The sequence below is a fragment of the Periplaneta americana genome, chromosome 15 (genome assembly GCF_040183065.1).
Source record: "Periplaneta americana isolate PAMFEO1 chromosome 15, P.americana_PAMFEO1_priV1, whole genome shotgun sequence".
NCBI lineage: Eukaryota > Metazoa > Arthropoda > Insecta > Blattodea > Blattidae > Periplaneta > Periplaneta americana.
The window spans coordinates 11,137,083-11,161,670 of NC_091131.1; the positions used below are offsets into that span (position 1 = coordinate 11,137,083).

Here is a 24,588-nt window from a genome sequence, read left to right on the forward strand (position 1 = left end):
TACACGATCTATGTACCTATCGAACTACCTGGTCTACCTACCTGTCTTGTCTGACCACCGATATACCTAGTATGACATCTACTGTTTCTGTCTCAGCCACTAGATGTATGGGAGTGTTCCAGAATGCTTTATAGTAATATTGTAACTCCTGTTCTTCCTGGACATCTTGGTCTCTGTTATGCATCATACTTCTAAGTGAAACCTAGTGTATAGAAATTCCTACCAAATCCTAAAGTGAGAATGATTTTGAAGACTTTTGCGGAATCGGTCTCTCGAGTGTTGGATGGGTGACCATGACATACACAGTAGGCGATTCCCAACACGAGCCACGACCGTCGTTCCTGATACATACTTGGAATCGTGTGAGCAGCAGATTTGAAGGTCAGCAGATTTTTTGTACGTGCATGAAGTTAAACCCGTGCATAGACCTGCTTGAGTGGATGACTTATGGTGTCAGTACGAGCGAAATGTGGCAATCACGCGAGAGTTTGCATAACCAGCGGAGAGCAGAGGCGGTACAGAGTTCAGAGTTCCTCAGCTTGCAGAACTTCTTCCAGTAGGCCGTAGGGCATTGCACGGATCTGGCTCCACTACTGCAACATCGGAGAAGTAATAGTTTTGGTGGCACTGTAGTGATAGCAACGTCATCACTAGGGCTAGGATTTTGATGACCTATAAATCATGAAAAAATGTCCTAAAACAATGCATTTATGACCTAAAAATCTTTCAAAAATGCCCTTAAAATGCCCTAAAAATTGATCTTGCATAATTGGCTTAGTAGGAAAAGAGGTTTTGTACTAGGCCTACTTAATATTTAGACTAGTAATTAAATTAAATTCTACGAGTAGTATCAACATTTAAATTTATTTAATTTGACATAATTTTTTCTAAGTGGTACACTTTAATTATTTTACCTGATGTAATGTCCATGTAACTCACCACAAGGCCATTCTTACCCGGAATTAGCAGGTATAGAGGAGTCTATATTGAAGGGGTGATTGGAGTATACTACGTTAAAATGGCAATATTTGTGTAGAAAAACGATTAAAATATTATACAAAATAATGGGTATTAGCCATCGGCGTAGCTTTGTCGGTTAAGGCGCTTGCCTGCCGATCCGGAGTTTCACTCGGTCGCGGGTTCGACTCCCGTTTGGGCTGATTATCTGGTTGGGTTTTTTCCGAGGTTTTTCCCAACTATAAGACAAATGTCAGGTAATCTATGGCGAATCCTCGGTCTCATCTCGCCAAATATATCGCTATCACCAATTCCATCGATACTAAATAACCTCGTAATGGATACAGCGTCGTTAAATAACCAAGTAAAAAATAATGGGTATTAATGGACAAAATATGTAGACAAATATCAAAGGAAATAAACATTATTTTATATTAATAATGGGGATTTATGGCCAAAATTAAATGAAAATGCCTCAGAAATGTCCGAATAAAACAAAAGATGCTCTTATGAGTTGAAACAGGCAAAAAATGCAAAAAAAAATGCCCTAACAAATATGTCTTAAAACACTGAGTTTATCACATAACATATAAATACTAAAACAGCTATGTTTCTGGCTTACTAGAAAAAAGATGCAATTTCATCAGAATCCTAGCCCTAGTCATCACTGTTAAGAAGTTGATTTCGGAGCAAAAGACATTCGCAATTAGCGGGACTCCCTAGTCATGATGTAAGTTCTTTGTTTACGTGAACACAGTACAAGTACAGGTACACACATAAACCATGTTCCTCGAATTTGCATCTTGCTTCAGAAGATTAACTAGGTTCTGCTGGATTCTGTGATTCCCACAGTTAATGGACATATAGTATAAATAATAACAGTTGTAGAAATGCATAAACTTCCTAACACTAATACTAACTTACGATCTTAAATAATCATAATAATGTTTTCAGTGCACTAACTTATCAGTACAAGGAAATTACATCGGTTTTTATGTATCTGCTTGGTTAAGCTATAAAATTTTCCTTTCCTTTATTTATTTCTTCGAATCGTTCTTAAATTCAACAGTCAGAGCTACATAACTTATCAGAACAGTCTGCGACGTTCCGGCCATTCAGAAATGAAGAGTCCACTGCAAGAATGATGGATGTCATTTGGAATACATTTTGCAGGAGAAGCAATTGAAAGTTTGAAATGCTTAGCGCTCAAAGCTTAACTGTGATTTTCCGATCATTACTAGACAATGACTATCAGCGTTAATGCTATATAATTCTCTATGTACATTCTATATGTCTTAAGCTATGCATTGACAGTCTTGGTTCATTTTCGACAAGAAAGTGACATCCATCATTCTTGCAGTGGACTCTTCAAATGAAAATTGCGTTGATTTAACATGAATTAAAACCAGGACCATATGTCTTAGCCTCAGTCCAGTTCCGGGATCGATTCCCGGTGTCGTGTATCCGTCACTTGCAGCACACTCCAGTGCACATCGATACGTGTTAATTAGCGTTAATGCTGGAAACTTGTCGCTGCATAGTGGACAGTTAATTCAGCAACACTCTGCTCTTCCGATTACAACGTGCACTGCAACACACTGTTGCGAAAATACCAGTTCAGAGTGCAGCTGCTTGCTCTGAAAACAACACAAGATGTGCTCTATTATTTATCAGTGGAAAGAACTGGAACAAAATGTTCTCTGTACTCGACACTAAAATCAGAAAGCAAGAGGTTCAACCTTAATTTGGGTGCATGTTTACACTTGTGTGTTTTGAATATTAGTCCGAGAAGAAAAATACCGTGCGAACTGTAGTAATCATTTGCAATATAATAAAATCCACCGCTGTGGAATAACGGTTAGCATGCCTGACCGTAAAACAAGCGGACCCGGGTTCAAGTCCTGGTTGAGACAAGTTACCTGGTTGAGGTTTTTTCTTCAACCCATTATGAGCTAATGATGGGTAACTTTCGACGCTGTACCCTGGACTCATTTCGCCGGCACTGTCACCTTCACAGTGAAGAGAAGCGACTAGACGCATTTGAAATGTCAATATGGAGAAGAATGGAGCGTGTGAAATGGACAGACAAAATAATAAATGAAGCTGTTTTGGAAAGAGTGGGTGAAGAAAGAATAATGCTGAAACTGATCAATAAGAGAAAAAGAAATAAAATTGGATGGGTCACTGACTGAGAAGAAACTGCCTACTGAAGGATGCACTGGAAGGAATGGTGAACGGGGGAAGAGTTCGTGGCAGAAGAAGATTTCAGATGATAGACGACATTAATATATATATATATATATATATATATATATATATCATATGAGGAGACAAGGAGGAAGGCACAAAATAGAAAAGATTGGAGAATGCTGGGTTTGCAGTGAAAGACCTGCCCTTGGGCAGAACACTGTGAATGAATGGATCATATTCGGAGACAAAGAGGAGGGTACAAAATAGAAAAGTGAAGAATGCTGGGTTTATAGTGAAAGTCCTGCCCTTGAGCAGAAAACTATGAATCACCTTCATCTCATTCAGACGCTAGATAACCACAGCAGTTGATAAATCATCGTAAAATAACGAATAATTAAAAAACTATATAATAAAACCAAGTACATAATTATGTAACATGTTCGAGACGTATTTTTCAACACAGAGTTATTTATTTAGTGTTCGTGAAATATCAGCGTCAAACATGGCTTGTTGAACAGTGGCCGTGACCTATTTATTCAGACTTTTATCTGGAGAAACTTGAATAAAATGAGTCAGAACTGAACCCGGACTTCCTGCATACGAAGCCTGTCCTATCAGCAGAGGCACTGTGGTAGATGAGCTTCGGGGTTAACCGCTACACGTTTACACGGTAGGAAGGACCTCAACACGTTTACTGCTTAACTGTGTATCTACGTCACGCCGGCTGTGGTGTACGAGCTCTGCGGCCACCTAGCAACGCTGAAAAATGTATAAAAATGCTTATACACGTACATTTCCCAAGAGATCTGTGACAAGATGTGCGTTTTAGTAGTCTCAGTGGCGGTGCCGTCATTTGTTACTATGTGAACCGTTTTCATTTCGATATGTTTTTACAGTAGAATACTTTTTAAGTTTCCCCATTTTTCATTGTTTCCATAAGAAGATATTTATTTGATGATTTTTCACCATTTTAATTATATATCTTTGGATATGTATCACGGTATTATTCATGTTAAGGGCATCATGCCAGAAGGGCTTATCAGCAAAACTGCAAATTTACATTAGAGCCATTTAAACGGATAGTTAAAAGTAGAAAGATGCAAAGTGCCAAATTTATGAATAGTATTTTATTAATAAATAACTTTTGATCTTGAACATAAAAATATATTTTTTAGAATTGAATTGATAGTACTTACGTCCACACCTGTGGAGTAACGGTTAGCGCGTCTAGCCGCGAAACCAGGTGGCCCGGGTCCGATTCCCGGTCGGGGCAAGTTACCTGGTTGAGCTTTTTCCGGGGTTTTACCTCAACCCAATATGAGCAAATGCTGGGTAATTTCCGTGTTGGACTCCGGACTCATTTCACCGGCATTATCACCATCTCCTTCAGACGCTAAATAACCTAAGCTGTTGATAAAGCGTCGTAAAATAACCTACTAAAATAAAAAAAATAGTACTTACGACAACTTTTCACCAATCTTTATCAATAGTTTGATGATACTACTAAAATTAACATACTAAGAGACAAACGAACTTCACAATTTGTGAAGGATTTTAAGTTCCGTAAACATTTCTTAGGTGCTATGGTTCATTTATTATCCACAGATGTGTTAATTTCTGCAAATACTTCCATTAAAGTGGTTTTGCAGACTGGAACAAATCACCTTCATCACTTGCAACTGAATATCGCCGACTTTCATAATGATTATCACACATTCTATGTTGCCGTCGTTGTACTGGTATGACAGTAAAGGGACCCAACAGAAGTGTTGATTAATCTTGGTCATGTATCTTAGAAAGTAAAGCTATCTTCTACTCGGGTGTCAGTTCACTGCATTTTCTTGCCACTTACAATAAAGAGAAGCGTGCTAATTTAATATTTCCCCCATTTTCTGGATTGTTAACACCAGGAATTGAAAAGTTTAAAATAAACCAGCTATTAGATTAGATTAGATTAGATTAGATTAGATTAGATTTATTTATTTAACCTGGTAGAGATAAGGCCGTCAGGCCTTCTCTGCCCCTCTACCAGGGGATTACAACTATAACATGAACAATAAGATTACAATTAATATTAAATTTACAATTACAATTACAATAAAAATTAAAGTACGACAAGAATACCTGATTAATGAAAGCTAGACATTTTATCATAGAAGTTAAGAACAAAGAATATTTTTGTATTTACTAAATTACAAATTAAACCTACAATAACAAAATTCTATAGTGATGAAATTACCGGATATTGAGATATTTTGTGGTAGATTAAAAGAACTATTTACAAGAAACCATGTCTGAACGAGTCTCAATTACTGACCAAGTGCCTAGTAAGTTTGCGTTTGAATTGAATTTTATTTCGACAGTCCCTGATGCTAGCAGGTAACGAATTCCAGAGTCTTGGCAGGGCTATTGTGAAAGAGGATGAGTATGAGGAGGTGCTATGTCATCTAGAGGTAATACATTGTTTCTATGTGATTCATAGCCCCCACATTACCTGCGTGTTATGTTTTGTAGGCCTATATAAGATTTACCTACGCTCATCTTCCTGTTTGTAGAAAACACCACGGTATATAATCGATAATGCCTTTTGCCATAACTGCACTAGTAACACGACAAAAAAACAATGGATGTTAATTAAAACAATGGCATATTGCACCTTTTTATGAGGGGCCTGGTAACTTTGCACCACTGCCATCTATTGGTGATATTAATAGCACGCTGCAATCTTCTGGGGACCTTGCCCTATTTTAATATGTAATGCCCCTTGACAATTTGCACCATTTTAGTGAAATATCACTCTTTTTTTTAATTCTGGCACTTAGCATCTTTCTACTGTTAAGTATCCAAATGTGAAATGATAGTTTCTATCCTTGTCTACATAACAAAGTACTTTCTTTGATTCATTCTCCTGTCCATTGTAATTCTCAAACGATTGCTTTCAAACATAAATAGATTTCATTAAAATATTTCAACGGCACAAGATATCTAGATATGTCCTTCTGTATGATGTGTTACATTTAGCAATAAAATAGTCGTTTTAGCAGTTTTTATGGCAGCACAGTCATTTTTTTAATTTTCTAGAAGTTTTTACATTTTTCTTTTGAGCCGCCACGGTGCTCCAGTGGCTAGAACGCTGGACTCGTAATCCTGTGGACCCTGGTTCGGTCCCTGGCTTACACCCGATTTAGAACTTGTGTTGGGAAAGCCCGTGCTCTAGGTAACACAGGGGTTTCCTCCAGAAGCTCGGTTCCCCTGTGGCACTCCAATAAGTGTCCATCATCATCATCCTTCTCTTCGCTGGTGTAGAGTAGACCAGCCTCCTATGGCTCACCCTGGGCAACGATTCTGTGGTAAATTGGCCTACACACCTTCATATGAGTGAATGATGAACAGCCAAGTACCCGTCATTAGACATAAAAATGTTTCTTTAGTGTAATGTTCATATTTACGAGTACATTGTAACTTAAGTTTTTCTTTATTATTTTACCTACCATTAACACATGTATGAAGCAATAAAATAATGCACTTTAATGATAATTTAGTTTTTTTTTAACAAATCAAGAATGTGGGAAAAAAAAATAGATCCTTAGGACTTATGCGTGTCAATCTTTGATATTGGAGGCTTACTCTCAATTAAAATGCGTGGTGTAGTAGTCCAGAAACTTAAGGGGGCATATACAACTTCGGAAGCCAAAAAAAAAAAATATATTTTTTGCCTAATATATATATATATATATATATATATATATATATATATAATTTTTTTATTGTGATCTAACGTGAGGCTGTGTCAATTGCCCATTTAAATATGGACAGAACTTCTCATCTTCGGTAAGTTTGTCGCTCATTCGCGGTAACTTAAGTTTTCTCATACCGTTATCCTCATGACTACCACACTTTTAGATAGATTCATGAAATTTTGCTTGCAAGTGTGTGTCATACTGGAGAATAAACCATGGTTTTAATACTGTTTCATAATTTTAAATTAGTTTTTCATTAATAATTTTACATGTAAGATAATTAAATGTTGGACTACAGTTCATGACAAAAAAAAAAATCAAAAAAAAATGTTGTTGTATATTCAACTGGTAATGTTACGATTTATTGACCCACTCATTGTGAATAAAACAGAGAATAAGCCATTAAAGATATTCAAAATTGTACAAGATATGAGATAAACTAATTTTCCCTACACAAATTACACCCCCCCCCAATTTAAAAATGTAATTATCCTTAATAATAAACGTTTTTTTTTATTCTAAAATTATTTATTAATATGGGGATACGTAGAAATTACGTTTTGACGTTATTAAATTTATAGTAGCGAAAGGCGTACGTACCCCCCCCCCTAACATCGGCATTGTTCTTATTGTATAAAAGTGCTCTCTTAATTATGATGTAGAGAATATAACTGTCATAAACTGTATCAAGAGAAATTACATTATTATTATTATTATTATTATTATTATTATTATTATTATTATTATTATCGTTATTACTATGATTATTGTGATGATTATTGTTATTGTTATTATTATTGTTATTGCTATTATTATTATTATTATTATTATTATCGTTATTACTATGATTATTGTGATGATTATTGTTATTATTATTATTGTTATTGCTATTATTATTATTATTATCGTTATTATTATGATTATTTTGATGATTATTTTGATGATTATTGTTATTGTTATTATTGCTATTATTATTATTATTATTATTATTATCGTTATTACTATGATTATTGTGATGATTATTGTTATTGTTATTATTGTTATTGCTATTATTATTATTATTATCGTTATTACTATGATTATTGTGATGATTATTGTTATTGTTATTATTGTTATTGCTATTATTATTATTATCGTTATTACTATGATTATTGTGATGATTATTGTTATTGTTGTTATTGTTATTGCTATTATTATTATTATTATCGTTATTACTATGATTATTGTGATGATTATTGTTATTGTTATTATTGTTATTGCTATTATTATTATTATTATTATTATTATCGTTATTACTATGATTATTGTGATGATTATTGTTATTATTATTGTTATTGTTATTATTATTGTTATTGCTATTATTATTGTTATTGCTATTATTATTGCTATTATTATTATTATTATTATTATTATTATTATTATCATTATTACTATGATTATTGTGATTATTATTATTATTATTATTATTGTTATTATTATTATTATTATCGTTATTACTATGATTACTGTGATGATGATGATTATTATTATCGTTATTAATATGATTATTGTGATTATTATTATTATTATTATTATTATTGTTATTATTATTATTATTATCGTTATTACTATGATTACTGTGATGATGATGATTATTATCGTTATTAATATGATTATTGTGATTATTATTATTATCATTATTATTATTATTATTATTATTATTATTATTATTATTATTATTATTATCGTTATTATTGTTATTGCTATTATATTATTATTATTATTATTATTATTATTATTATTATTATTTCAGCGTATTGAAGTGGCAATATATAAGGGCGGATAGAGGGAATATAACATATCCTAGCAGGAAAGTAATCGGGTATTCTCCCTCGTTCTGTGTTTAAGCATTCGCTGCCGTCCAGCTGAATACGTGCCCAGAGAGCTAAGTTGAAGCTCAAAAACGATATGGTTCCTAAAGTTTTTTCGTTGTTAGTTGTTCGTATCGCTCGTGGCGTTATTGCGGCGCGGTGTCTTAATTTGGGCAGCGAGTGTCGCGTCTGCACTTTCACAGCACGCTGATCAGGCCATTGGCCTCCGTGCGTTATGATACGACGACGTGGGCAATAAACGCCGCATTTGCATTGTCCGCGCTGTGCCTACCAACCGGCGGACTTGAGCGCTAGTTATTAACACGAAGGTTAGCGCCTCTATACTAAGGAAGACTAATGTGGTTAGCACCACGCTTCGCCCGTCTTTTATCCCCCCACCGGGAAAGATCTAGGCGTCATTGTCATGACGGTGGCAAGAGAAGGTCGCCAGAGGGAAATGTAACATTTGTTGTTATACTTACAGCACAGTCTACTATATACAGTCGCGAAGCTTGTGATTTTTTGCAAATTTCGTGATAAAGCGCTCCAATCGGTTAGCAACTAGAAACAATAGACTGTCCACGGTCGACTTTGGACTGTGTCGTATTTCCATCGAGTGCTAGCTCGTTGCGTATTTCACATTGATGCTTGTGAAATGTTCGTTATTGGTTGTAATGAAAATGTTAATGGCTAAAATACAATAATTGGAATAATAATATTTTACTAGAGACGTAGAAAAATTAAGTTTGTTTCAATGAAATTTATTGATCACGTTTTATTTTCAATTCTGGTGGGATTATTATTGCTTAGGCCTATTTTTTTTTCAAAGGATATGTTTTTAATTATAGCTGTTAATTTTGTTATTATTTTTATTTGTTACTTTACTAGAGACTTAGAAAAAGTCTGTTACAATAAAATTTATTGATCACGTTTTATTTCCAATTCTGGTGTGATTATTATTGCGTAACCTCATCCCACTTTGTTAACTACGTAAGCCTACACTACAAGTACCGGTACACGTAAGTTACTCCATTAATTCATATTTCCATTATTATTGTTGTAAAGGGAAATGCAAATTAATATTTATTGGTTTCATAGTTAATTATCGCTATAATCTTGAATGAGTGAAGCGATTATAGTAAATTTCAGTTCGTTTTGCACAAACAGAAATAATATTAACCTATTTCTTGCAGGTATCTTCGAGTTTATGGTGGAATTTAATATACTTCATTAAAATAATAAATTAACTTTATGCATTTAATATTTCAATAATGGAAGGAAGGTGTTAATTTTTTCCAAAAGAACACAACGAAAGTGTAACATATTTTGTCGTCTACTAGGAGAGAGATCTGCGATGATGAGGCGATAGTAGAGATCCTAGTGGTGGGCAACTACCCATGTTTGCATTTTTAGTACATATTGAGCTTCGCGACTGTATATAGTAGACTGTGCTTACAGTCAGTCCGACCGAGTGGTTACGTCGCATCCCTGTTTCCCTCACTCGTTTCTGCTGGCCCCTCTGTAAAGGCTAGTGGCTGGGCTGTTGAACTCTTTCCTGAAAATATTTGATGTATGGAATTGGAAGTCTACGTAATGTTATACAGTAATTTAACGAAAAGGGCCCCGTGAAGTAAATAACTGTCACGTGACTTCCCCCGTTTCAACAACCCTGCGACATAACCACTCCCTCGGACAGTAATTCTGGGGTTTGAAGTATAGACTCCAACACAGCTACAGTACAGGTCCTGAAAGAGGAGTCTGTCTTTTGTGCACAGTAATAATAATTAACAATAATGGTTTTATTTAACCTGACAGAGTGAAGGCCATAGGACCTTCTCTAACACTCAACCAGGAGTAAAACTAGGATACAAACAATAGATCTATTACAAATACACCAAATGTATATAAATATAAAATTGACAATATTGCAGTGATGTACGGCTCTGATTGGTTGGAATTGATTCTTGCACTCCACTGGTGAATTTTTACACGAGAGAAATAGTCATAAAAGATGTACCGGGCCTACAGTTCTTGCGGAACTCATCTGTTGGATTCATTTTTTTTTTACCCCGAACTCTTCTCCCGTTCACCATTCCTGATATGTACCATATGTATATTATATTAATGCTAACTAGTCCCCTACAAATATAGCAAATCAAAAAATTAGGCCTACACAGAATAAAAGGAATCAGTCACTGCACTCACACACCTACTGGCACTTATGCCAGAAATAGTTTCATATGTGTAAATATATTTATATGGTTATTTATGTACAATGGCTGGAGAGGGTGTTCTGCGCGTATAAGACCCTAAATCGGCCTCTGGCTCAAAGCCAGAAATGTCAATAAACAACAACTTACCAAGTGAAGTTCTCCAAAACAAAATAAGCTTTATAAAAAAATCCATACGGACTCTGAATAAAGTGAAACTGCTTAAGTAATTACTTTAACAGAAATGAACAAAAATTATTTGTAATAATCTTGCGAAAAGGAGAAGTTTACAGAAAAGTATACGGAACAGATTACTTACTTACAAATGGCTTTTAAGGAACCCGAAGGTTCATTGCCGCCCTCACATAAGCCCGCCATCGGTCCCTATCCTGTGCAAGATTAATCCAGTCTCTATCATCACACCCCACTTCCCTCAAATCCATTTTAATATCCTCCCATCTACGTCTCTGCCTCCCTAAAGGTCTTTTTCCCTCCGGTCTCCCAACTAACACTCTATATGCATTTCTGGATTCGCCCATACTTGCTACATGCCCTGCCCATCTCAAACGTCTGGATTTTAAGTTCCTAATTATGTCAGGTGAAGAATACAATGCGTGCAGTTCTGTGTTGTGTAACTTTCTCCATTCTCCTGTAACTTCATCCTGCTTAGCCCCAAATATTTTCCTAAGCACCTTATTCTCAAACACCCTTAACCTGTGTTCCTCTCTCAGAGTGAGAGTCCAAGTTTCACAACCATACAGAAGAACCGGTAATATAACTGTTTTATAAATTCTAACTTTCAGATTTTTGGACAGCAGACTGGATGATAAAAGCTTCTCAACCGAATAATAACACGCATTTCCCATATTTATTCTGCGTTTAATTTCCTCCCAAGTGTCATTTATATTTGTTACTGTTGCTCCAAGATATTTGAATTTTTCCACCTCTTCGAAGGATAAATCTCCAATTTTTATATTTCCATTTCGTACAATATTCTGGTCACGAGACATAATCATATACTTTGTCTTTTCGGGATTTACTTCCAAACCGATCGCTTTACTTGCTTCAAGTAAAATTTCCGTGTTTTCCCTAATCGTTTGTGTATTTTCTCCTAACATATTCACGTCATCCGCATAGACAAGAAGCTGATGTAACCCGTTCAATTCCAAACCCTGCCTGTTATCCTGAACTTTCCTAATGGCATATTCTAGAGCGAAGTTAAAAAGTAAAGGTGATAGTGCATCTCCCTGCTTTAGCCCGCAGTGAATTGGAAAAGCATTAGATAGAAACTGACCTATACGGACTCTGCTGTATGTTTCACTGAGACACATTTTAATTAATCGAACTAGTTTCTTTGGAATACCAAATTCAATAAGGATATCATATAATACTTCCCTCTTAACCGAGTCATATGCCTTATTGAAATCTATGAATAACTGATGCACTGCATCCTTATACTCCTATTTTTTCTCCATTATCTGTCGAATACAAAAAATCTGATCGCAAGGGAAACAAAGAAAGTGGATGGGGAAGTAGCAAAGTGTACGAAGACATTCTGTGTACACGTATGCCTAACGGTAGGCTAAACGAGAGATAAATCCCAACGCGAGGCGCAATGTGACGGAAACGCAAGGGATGACGGACGGCCCACGGACTTCCGCCAGTCCATATTCTTCTCGTAGCACTGTCACGCACAAGCCGTTTCAACACGGCCTTAAGAATTGCATACGTCACATTCTTCATGACGACACTGCTATGGAAACCTGTCCCCAGAGAACATGACCTCCGTGTTACGAAATACATTTCACTTCACTCAGGAATATTCCATACACCTCCAAAAGAATGCTTACTTAGTAGGCCTACCTTAGTACTGATGTTGTAAAGAGAGTATCTTTTATTAGGGCATAATGATTTCGGAATCAGGCTTTTAGGCAGCGATCAGCAAAGATCATGTCATATGAAATACAGCCCGCAAAACACAGCAACGGAGAGGGTGGAAGGAGGGAGTTATAAGAGGAGAAGTCTCGGAACACCTTCACTACTACAAGTTCTGCGTGAGGAGAGACGGACAGCGAACATACCCAAACTAAGGAAAAGTTCAATTAAGTTTATGTCAATATACACAGTGGGCCAAAGAAAAGGCACAAAATTTAGATGGTTATATTCCAGTAGCTAATGATTTCACTTGAAAGTTTATTTCACAGGCAAATTTCACAGTCCTTGTAGACTGGGAAAGTACTGTAATATTATGCAAATCTAGTCTTTCAGATGAAGCTGCCTGTAAAGCAGATTTAAATAATTTCAAGGGAAAAATTGTTCCGGGGCCGGGTATCGATCCCTGGACCTCTGGTTGAACGTACCAGTGCTCTGCCAACTGAGCTACCTGGGAACTCCACCCGACACCGTCTCATCTTTTCCCTTTTATATTCACACAACTCGCGTGGGCTGACGAAACGCCAGAGACCCACATCGAGTGCACACAATCTCTGTGTGACTTGGAATTGTGGTTTTCTGTTAACGTACACAGTGACGTATATATTATGGAAATCTAGTCTTTCAGGTAATATTAAATTTTTACTATTTATTAAACGTTATTTTTTTATTTTTTATAAGGCAGTGCAAAATCGATCGTTTATGCCGAACTAAGCATTATGGTCTTACGAGTTCAGCAGCCAAGCCGTTTGTTGTGCTATCATCATTTGTTTTCTTCCGTTTTGAGTTCTCATTTTGTGAATAATGGGTCGCTTAAGGAACGAAGACAAGGTTTTCATTAAACATTTGCACCAATATGATAAATAATTTATCTGCCCGTCAATTGTAGGGAACTACGCTCAGCGAGAATGGTCTGTTTCAAGTGTACAACGATTGATTAGGAAGATACGGACATAATATCCCTCGTGAGATATTATTGCGTGAAAGATCGCATTTCTCAGATTCCAGCGTTCAAACAGGCGGTGGATTAGAGAAATAGAAAATTTGAATAAATGTTCGAGGTTATATTTTATTTTGAACTAGGTAGGCCTACTGTCATTTAGAGAATTATCGAGAAAATTGAATTATTAATTTGAATAACACTCTTTCGCGAACATATTAATAAATAATTTATAATATACAGAAACAGATTATATTATAAATTAAGATATTTCGTCACCTGAATGTAAGAACTAGATAACTCAATTCTTCCTATTTTGAGGTATTGCCTATTTACTTATTTATTGCACTAAGGAATATGTCTCCTTTTCTTTTACCTATTTGTTACATTGGAAAACAGATGTCGCTGGTATCGTTCGATCAGTCGCCTAGTTCTTACATTACATTCTGTGCGATTTTTGCTATGCTGTAACAGAGATAACTAAAAAACGCAAATTTCGAGTTACCTAGTTCTTGCATTCAGGTGACGATTTAATACTTACATTTACTACCACTGCCATCACTCAATATCACGGCTCACTGTATTGTTAAGAAAACAATGAAAATGTTTAACATCTGAACATCAGGTGCGACAAGATTGCTGTTGATAGTTCGCTCTGATACTTAAAACTCGATAGACTTCACTCCGTTGTTCATTGATAGGCCTACATGAGCGAAATATGCAAAGTTATACGACCTGAAGGGCGACGTATTGTATTGCGCCCGTTATGCCTGGCTTCCAAGCTCTTCTGTACTCTGTTCAATATTTTGCATCTGAATTTCCCCTCTTTATAGTCTTTTTTAAATCCATTTTCTTTGTTCCATTATCAAGATGGACCGTTACCTTCATCATCTAACGGTTGCTTTAATATTTATAACGTAGCGACAAATTACTGCTGCTTCTTCAGTGCGACCCAGCGGCTTGTGAAGAAAGTAAATGGAATGATGCGCCATTTGGTTTTATGGAAGGAAAAAATGCTTCAACGATCACATTTAAAGTATGAACACCCGAAAGAGAACCCCAGTTTTACAGGAAGGGGAGTGAACCCATGGCCACGGCGTAGGAAGTTGGTAGCAATACGCCTCGTGTTGCGGTGTGGTTGCAGTAACATTAACACCAGCGAATAGCGTTGCAGATGTTGTATTTTGTGGTTGCCACGGTTTAGATTTAGGTGATCGCTATTTGCACATCCGCTGCTGCATATGCTGAGCCCGTAACTCCACACAGCGCCAATTCAGCGAGGAGTTGGTCACTCCTATGAGAAAGAAAAGGCTGCAGTAGCCGCAGGATTAGCACACAATAGACAAAAGCCTATCGCGTTGCCGGGATACGATTCGGGAGAACTGAGCTTATGCATGCAGCATGTGAAAGAAAGTGGCTCTGCACAACAATGCAGCAGCGTCTGCTCGGCAGGGGGCGCGAAAGTGAATTCCACGCTCCGGGCCTCTCTCTTACATGCTTGGAATCGTATTAAATCGCTGATACACTGTGCAAAACGCTAGCACTCGTTTTAATTCTGCTCAACTATGTGTTGTACTATATTGTCTATGAAATTATTTTCAAGTTACGTAACGATGCTGTACCGACTAGACCAGCGTTTCTCAAACTTTTTTGAAGTGGGGACCACTTTTTTAAATCAAAACAGTTCCGCGGACCATGTTACTCTTGTTCCCTTCGAAAGTAAATTTATAAGTTTTGTAGCATATTTTAATACCAGTATACTTATATTTTAAACGAGAATTAATTAATTAAAATTAATTTAATTTAATTAATTTTATATTAGTATTAGCTAATTAAGTTAATGTTAATAGAAGAAAATTTATTATTTTTTTTTTTTTAATAATTCAAGGCTATTAGTTTTTTTGGATAATCTTTAATTTATTAACTAAAAAACATAAATGTTTGTACTCAGATTAATGAGATGAATGAGCCTGTCGATTCTTACACATTGTTCTAGGCCTTTATTTGAATGACTAGATATTTCTTTAATGGCACTAGAATCATTGATATTAATATCTTCACACACAGCTTCTGAAATATTAGCAGAGCCTAAATGAAGCGTATCATCACGTTCCTTTCTTTTCAAAGATCCGGATCGAAGCCAGTTTTTCATTATGTATAATGGGGACTATTTAACAGAGACATAGACAACTACTAGCGTGTACCACATAAGAGAGATTTAAAGTAATAAATACATTAAAAGGTTCGGTGCTTTGGTCCTCTGTAATGAATTCGGGTGGTCCCTGGCTGGGTTACAGGTGCAGCACCAGAAGTGCAGGGAAAAGATGGCGAGAAACACCACGTTCATAGTGCTTTAAATCCCTCTTTTGTTGCTGAGAGTAGAGTGGGAAGTCGATAGACGGGTAGGGTAATAAATTTCATAAAATATCAGTACTGGGAGAAAAAGTGAAAGCGATTGCCATGTGTCATTTCCAATCTCTGAGATTTTCAGCTATAATGTAATATGCAATTCGTTTGAATTTTATTTTTTCTTCTGTCTTTTTTGAAGGACCACAAAAGCAGACCTCGAGGACCACAGGTGGTCCGCGGGCCATAGTTTGAGAAACGCTGGACTACACTATTTAGCGTCGATGAAATTGGCGAGATGAGGCCTTGTTCCGACATTCGCCTTGGATTTAGGGAAAAAACACGACGAGGTAGTGAGCCTAAGAGGGTGTCGAACCCACGCGCGATCAGCTCCGGATCGGTAAGAAAACGCACCTACCACCTGATGAACTGCACCAATGTCGTATGCGCCTCATTTTGTGTATGCTGCCAAAAATCAGTGATAACATAAGATAAGACAACAAAGAAAATAATTTGGACTCACCCAGTTCCTTTGGAAGGGAGTGATAGCTTGAATTTTTATAGTGATCGAGTTGTAGAAATAAAAGTGTTTTATGGTTTACTAAGAAATGTAAACAATACATAATTCAAGCAAACAAACGTAGGCCGACTGGAGTGCACTTTGAACATACTTCCGAGCCCTACTCAGAAAACAAGCATTTCCGGACCCATGTTGATACAACCGTTGTTTCTTCTATATATGAGGAATCCTTCCCGAAGCTTTGCCTCTTTTTTCGTTACACACTGTATATTAGTTTATATCTGTTGATTGTCGGACAAGCACAAAAAAGGTTCTCAGTAAAGTTTCCGCGTGTTAAGAGTTCCTTTACGCACTCCAGTCGTTTTAGACAATGAGTGGCCGATTGGTTAGCCTCTCAGCCTTCCACTATGGCGACCCGGGGTTGGTTCTCGTCTGGGTCACGAAGGAATTTGTATGAACAAAGTGGGCGCGAGGGGTTTTCCTCGGGGTTCTCCCATTTCTCCTCCCGATTATCTTTTAACAATCATCCTCACTCTGCGAGGTCCCGAAGCAGGCTCCAGAACAAATACAAAATGGCTGAATTTGTGCTCATTCGTGTTTAATAAATTAATAAAGGCTATTATTAAAATGAATCTCTGTCTATTCCTGTCAGTTCTGCAGAATTGCACGCACCATCGGGGAGGACTACCACTCTGCTGTGTATAACAATACTCTGGTGAACAAAATGGTTCCTTCTTCGTGGGCGTAGTGATTCGAACTGCCTTGCATATTTCACAGCTGCATCGTTGCGGTCACGCGAGCTCTCAGCCTAATTGCCTGCCAGTCCACGTAGCTGCATCACCTTTGCGAAGGACACTCCCTGTGTTTTGCTGCAGTAGGAAGTTTTTCATTTAATGATAATATGAAACTACACAACATGGCGGTAACGGTGCAATTCAAGAAGCAGGTAGACTAAAGTACCAGTATTACGCTGAAATAAGGTCCCCGACGTATCGTTATGGTCTAAGATTTAGACCTTTGAATATGTGAAAGATTTGAGATGTAACGATACTGTATAACTTTAATTTAAGCAACTGTAGAGGATGGAATTTGGAATAGAGTTATCAATACTACAAAAATTGCGCATAGTTTTTATACGAGACTTATGCAGAGTTGGGACAGAAAACGTTACTAATAAACCATGCATAAGCGATGGATGTATAAACAGCCTGTAACTATACATGGGAATTGCACACGAAACCCCTTGTTTAAACGTTGTATAGAGAAAAAATGGCCGCCCCTCTAACAGCTGTTCGTGTCGATGGACGATGGTTGCCTTGTAACCACAGAAGAACAAAGCAAAGAGCATAGAAGCATTAGAATAATATTGCTGCTACAGCAACTCTTTGACCAAAATATAGCGTGATAATCGATCAGATCCAGTTGTATTATCGATACTTAGCACTGTACACTACACACATTAAGTAGTGTATTATGTCTGTTAGTTTGATCAGAAGAAATATTTTAGATAAAAAATAAAATAAAAATATTTTTAAAAAAATCGAATTACTTTTTACAACTCGTATATTTCTTCATAAATCTGCGTCAATTTACTTAGAAATCTTTTATCTTTGACCTGTAAACATTTCAGTACGATATTTTTAAATATTCCAATATTGTCCAAAAGGAAGAAGAGATGTAGGTCGTCCGAGACTTCGATGGAAGCAACAGTTCTAATTGGGGACGGAACGGATCGATAGGCCCATGTCGTGTTATTGTTGTTGATGATGATTAGGTCTAGAATTTTGATGACATATAAATCATAAAAAAAATGTTCTAAAACCAATGCATTTATGACCTAAAAATCTTAAAAAAAATGCCCTTAAAAATGCCCTAAAAGTTGATCTTACATTATAAAATTGGCTTAGTAGGAAAAGGAGTTTTGTGCTACTTAATATTTATACTAGTAATTAAATTAAATTCTAGTATCAACATTTAAGTTTATTTAATTTTACATAATTTTTTCTAAGTGGTACATTTTAATTATTTTACCTGATGTAGTTACCATGTAGCCCATCACAAGGCCACTCTTATACGGAATTAGCAGGTATAGAGAAGTCTATATTGAAGGGGTGTTGGACTGATCCATTACATGTACGTTAAAAGGGCAATATTTGTGTAGAAAAACTATTAAAATATTATACAAAATAATGCGTATTAGCCACCGGGGTAGCTCGGTCGGTTAAGGCGCTTGCCTGCCGATCCGAAGTTGCGCTAGGGCGCGGGTTCTATTCCCGCTGGGGTTGATTATCTGGTTGGGTTTTTTCCGAGGTTTTCCCAACCATAAGGCAAATGTCAGGTAATCTATGGCGAATCCTCGGCCTCATCTCGCCAAATATGTCACTATCACCAACTCCATCGACGCTAAATAACCTCGTAGTTGGTACAACGTCGTTAAATAACCAAGTAAAAAATAAAGGGTATTAATGGACAAAATATGTAGACAAAATATCAAAGGAAATAAACATTATTTTATATTAATAATGGGGATTTGTGGCCAAAATTAAATGAAAATGCCTCAAAAATGTCCGAATAACACAAAAGATACTCTTATGAGTTGAAACAGGCAAGAAATGCAAAAAAAAAAAAATGCCCTAACAAATATGTCTTAAATCACTCAGTTTGTCATATGACATATAAATACTAAAGCGGCTGTGTTTCTGGCTTACTAGAAAAAAGATGCAGTTTCATCAAAATCCTAGCGCTAATGATGATGATGATGATGATTTTTAAATGAGCAGATTTAACATTGATGGTATCTCCCCTTGGTCAGTTTGCCATGTTTAGAATTCAGCAGGCTTTGACAATTTGTAAAACAAGAGAACATAGGCTTTGACTTAGTATGCAATTATTTTTACCCTTGTGCATGTTGCAATAAGTTGAGCTGTAAATGAGAGATAATATTTCTGTTTGCAGGTGAAGTTAGAGCGGGTTCTCGGCCTCACAGTCTCCAGCAATGCAGCGCTCGACTGCGACCCGGAGACAGAAGTGGTTGCCTACCCTGCAGGGTAAGTACAAATCCCCTTCATTCTGCCGGTCTTGCATCGTAAATCATTTTCTCATAAACCTGAGTGGTGGATACTATTCACGTTCCGTATTTACCATTCTCCTGTTCAACCCAAGAAGCCATTCTTGGTCTAGCATATGAGCCTTACACAGTTTCAAGTTCGTGATGGCAGGGGTTAAATGTTACTGAAGAAACGGAATGTTATGTGGCATGGTATTGTATTAGTTTGTATTTGTTTAGTTTGTTCAGAATCTGACGGCTCAGTTCAAATTTTTCTCATTTTTTTTTTCCACGTCCACTCTGAAGATTTTTTTAATGGGATATAGGCGTGTTCTGTCACATCATTCAACAGCGCACCACATTGTTGAAATGGTTTGCTGCTCTAATTTCCCTTCTTGCAGTCACATTTTTGGATTATCGTTGGCGGTTAACATTTTCACAATAATACATCCTATAGTCCCGTCGCTCTAATTTCCGGCAGCCAATCGCGTTGAAGGTCGGCTACATTTAAACGCGTGCGTCTTGTGATTCGCTGATTCATTTCTTAAGGCTCGATAAATACTTAATATAATCGCCCGCCATTTTGGCTCTTTCGTTGGCGTTCGCAGAAAGCACACGAAGACGTTATTTGCCGCTCAATTATTTGCTGAATTATAGTGCGTTTGATTTATTATCATAGGAGCTACGACATGATAATTTTTAACTGTGTGGCAAATAGATTCCTCGTATGGTAGCTCGGCAACGTAAGAACAAAAATGGCGAACGATACTACCTACCTAGACTTTATAGAGCCTTCACTTTCTAAGACGTAAGCAAAGAGGCGGAGTCACGCCGGAAATAACAGCATCGGGACTATACCTCCAGGACTCAAGATAGAAGACTAAATGAAACAGTATGAGAAGGCTGGAATCTGCATTAGTGAGATGTATGGTGTACAATCGGATGAATCTTTCTCCCCTACCCGCAGCGGTGTGCAAGTTGGGTAAAAGGGATGATTTAGCAGAGTATTAAAGAAAGAAAAGAAGATAATTTATATGTGTATTCACATTACTGGGATTCATATTAAATTGTTTAATTTATGTTCGTCTTTGAATAGCATTTGAAGGAAATGAACGATACCTGGTGATACTATTTACAGCAAGATAAAAAAAAACTGATTTGTTTCGAAACATTTAAAACTTATGAAGTTGGTGCCGCCTTCGTGAGATGTATATATATAATACAGGGTGATTCACGAGGAATTACCGCCACTTACGGAGCTTTGAGCTAAATGAATGTAAAGTTTCGTTCTGCAAAGAAATTTTACACTGTTAGTCTACATTTGTTCGGATCAAATGTCTGCACGTTTAAAGAAAAAAGTAAAATTCTTTAAATCATTTATTATCATAATTCACTACTCTCTTAAATTTACTGAACATATTGGGAATTAAATCAATGGCTTTCGTTAAACACGCTATGAAATGTTTCATATAATACATTTTTGTTCTCGAAAAGGAAGAGAAAACGAACAAAATTATATTAAACTTTTTTGTTTGAAATATTTCAAAGAACAACCTCCTGAAATTAATAACATTACTTACGGTTCACTCTATATGTATATTTGGTTTTACTGTTAGGGGAGAGTCGGGTAGTATCGGACATCGGGTAATATCGGACAGTGAGTTTCTTTCATCTACTACACGATGATAGTACCTGATTGACATGGTTACGTTTCTGTGATGTCGCATAGAGAAACGTAATCATGTCATTCAGGTACTACCATATGGTGGTAGATGAAAGAAACGCACTGTCCGATATTACCCGATGTCCGATACTACCCGACTCTCCCCTACTTCTCAACTGCAGTGAAAACTTACAATTCGGTTCTTGTTTGAATAATCCAATATTTAGTTCCCTTCATTTGGAAACGAAAGGACCACATGTCTGTTACTTTTTTGGTGGGCCTAGAAGGTACAGTCATAGAAAAAGCTTCGTCGCACAGATACTTTTTATAAGTCCAAGAAAAGGGTCAGTGCGCATGAACAGACATACAACGAAACAAAACTAATTTTATTACTTCAACTATCCCTTTTCTTGTGAATCAAGTCGCTCCCCTTCCTTTCTGGGACTTATAAAGATCTGTGCGACAAAACTTTTTCCTAAGACTGTACGTGACTAACGCCTTTTATTTTCTTGGTAGGCCTAAAAGGTACCTGACTGATAATATGATGTCCTAAACCTACTCAACAGTAACCTCTAGTAGGAAATCTGAAAATATACCATTCCGAAGGGACAGCATACAAAACTGAACACAGAATTCAATCGACGTTATTTCATCTCCTGCAACTGACTGAAGGGAATTGACTTGGGAGATCATGAGTGTAGAATGCTTTGAAAGGTCACCATGTAATGACAATACAAGTAGGTTATAAAGATGTAGTCTCCATGGAAGACAAGTATCTTCATTGCCGGGATTCGAACTAAGATCTGTAGGATTTGCAGTGGAAAATGATAAATGATCTTTCAGCACATCACCGCCAATCCTTAATAACGCCATATTGCATTTTTATTTCAGAGAAATACTGGTATAACTGTTCTAAAAGATGAATATTTTTCCTAGACCTAAAATAAAATATTGCGTGGCTACAAAGTGGTAGTGATGTGCCGAATACATAATAGTGTTTTAAAAAAAATATTTTCCCTGGACCAAAAATAAAATATTGCTTTGCTAAAAAGTGGTAGTGATGTGCTGAACATTAATAATGTTTTAAAAGAAGAGTATTTTTCCCTGGACCAAAAGTACAATATTGCGTTGCTACAAAGTAATACTGATGTGCTCAACATTTAATAGTGTTTTAGAAGGCGAATATTTTCCCTGGACCAAAAATACAATATTACTTTGCTACAAAGTGGTAGTGATGTGCTCAACATTTAACAGTCTTTCAAAAGACGAGTATTTTCCCTAGACCAAAAATGAAATATTGCGTAGTTACAAAATGGTAGTGATGTGTTGAACACATAATAGTGTTTTAAAAGAAGAATATTTTTTCTTTACCAGAAATACAACATTGATTTGCTATAAAGTGGTAGTGATGTGCTGAACATTTAAAGTGTTTTAAAAGGCGAATATTTTCCCTGGACCAAAAATACAATATTGCTTTGCTACAAAGCGGCAGGAATGTTCTGAACAATTTATTTTAACTAATGGCGAATTCTAATGTCAATCACCCATATGAAGCCAGTTGTGTATATCAATTAACCGACGAAGCCGTTGCCCGGGGTGCGTCGTAGGAGGCTGGTCTACTGTACACCCGCGATCAGATGACATGATGACAGATTTGTTGGAATGCCACAGAGGAATCGAAGCTCCTGGAGAAAACTCCTGTGTTATCTGGACCACGAGATTTCCCGACACAAGTTATAAATGGGGGTAAGCCGGGGATCGAACCCGGGTCCACAGGATTATAAGTGCAGCGCTCTAGCCAGTGGACTACCGTGGCGGCTGTGTGATGAACATGTAATGCGGGAAATTATATTGCAGCTGAAGACAATCTTCACAGCAAGATTTTAAAATGTTAAATGAAATAAATCGTCTACGTCCAAGGATTGGTTGTCTGTCCATTTGGACCTCACGGTTGTCAGAATGTTAAACACGCACAAGTGGCAGGATTTGTGGTCGCCACGCATGACAATCCGTTTATCTAGCATAAAATTATAGCAGTGAAATTCGTGTCCGAGCATAATAGAGCAATAAATTACCATGGTAACGACAGTCAGTTGTTGCTCCACATTAAATCCCCGGTTATTGGCGCCTAACGCGGAAGAGTAAACAGACGAATTGAATGTTGCGGAGAGCCAATCCTTGTTTTTGAAACTCGAAACCTTCGAGTTGGTTTTAATTCCCCGGCCTTGGTGCTGTAAATATTTGTCGTGTTTGTGTAATTGGGTTTATTTGGAGCCGTAGGAAGCGCGCGTCCTTGTGAATGACGGAAACTCTGGAAGGTCGCGTTGTTCGCAGACGCATCGACATATAAGGAGCAACTCGAAGACCAGGAGCTCTGCTCTGCGTGCCGGCATGTGCGGGGATTAGAGCGACCAGGCCTACTTGTATTGTATTGGTGTTACAGGGTGTTTCTTACGAAATATACTATAGTACGGGACATAACGTGTTACCTTTAGTTACCTGCTTCCTCTAATTCGATCCTAATCACCCGACACATGTTAGAAGAAGTTTCATATTCATCCTCTCTCAGTGGTCGTCAGTACTCGCTGAAATGTGCAAAGGGTACGCGGTGCTGTCCCGTGTACACCGTCGTGCAACAGGGAAAGATAGAGAGCATACCCGCTATGAGCTACGGAGTGCACCCTAGTGCACTGCGTTTTCCGCGGGTAAGAGAGACTAGCCCCAGCGTGCTCTGTACTGACGACCCCTGCTCTATAGGTAGATTATTGTGATTTTCTACTGACTGACCTCATTGTCAACCAGTCGCAAAAATTACAACGTGTTCACAATTCTTGTGTTCGCTTCGTCTGCGATGTCCGTCGCGCTGACCACATTACCCCATCCTTCCAAACTCTAAACTGGCTACGGCTTAACGAACGTAGAAATTTTCATTCTCTTGTTCTCCTTTTCCAAGTCCTTCACACCTCTACACCTACCTACCTTGACACCCGTTTCAGTTACCTGTCATATAATCTCTTCACACGCACGCAAAATAGCCGTATACTAGCCATACCAACACATAAGACATCATCGTATTCATCATCATACACAATCTCGCTCTCACGCTTGTGGAATACCCTACCCAGTGACATCAGAGACTGTCGGAATTTAGTAGCGTTCAAAAGCGAGCTTATTAAGCATTTTCTTACTGCGTA

The 24,588-nt window shown here is 37.1% G+C and overlaps 1 protein-coding gene across 5 annotated transcripts in view; it reads left to right on the forward strand.

Moving 5' to 3' along the window:
- The window catches only part of LOC138714634 (mitogen-activated protein kinase-binding protein 1-like), a 525,862-nt gene that overhangs the window by 308,766 nt on the left and 192,508 nt on the right, over positions 1-24,588 (forward strand). For all 5 annotated transcript variants that reach the window (XM_069846668.1, XM_069846671.1, XM_069846670.1 and 2 more), the window contains exon 3: positions 19,641-19,732. In XM_069846668.1, the coding sequence (XP_069702769.1) occupies positions 19,641-19,732 (92 nt within the window). The remainder of the gene's footprint in view (positions 1-19,640; positions 19,733-24,588) is intronic.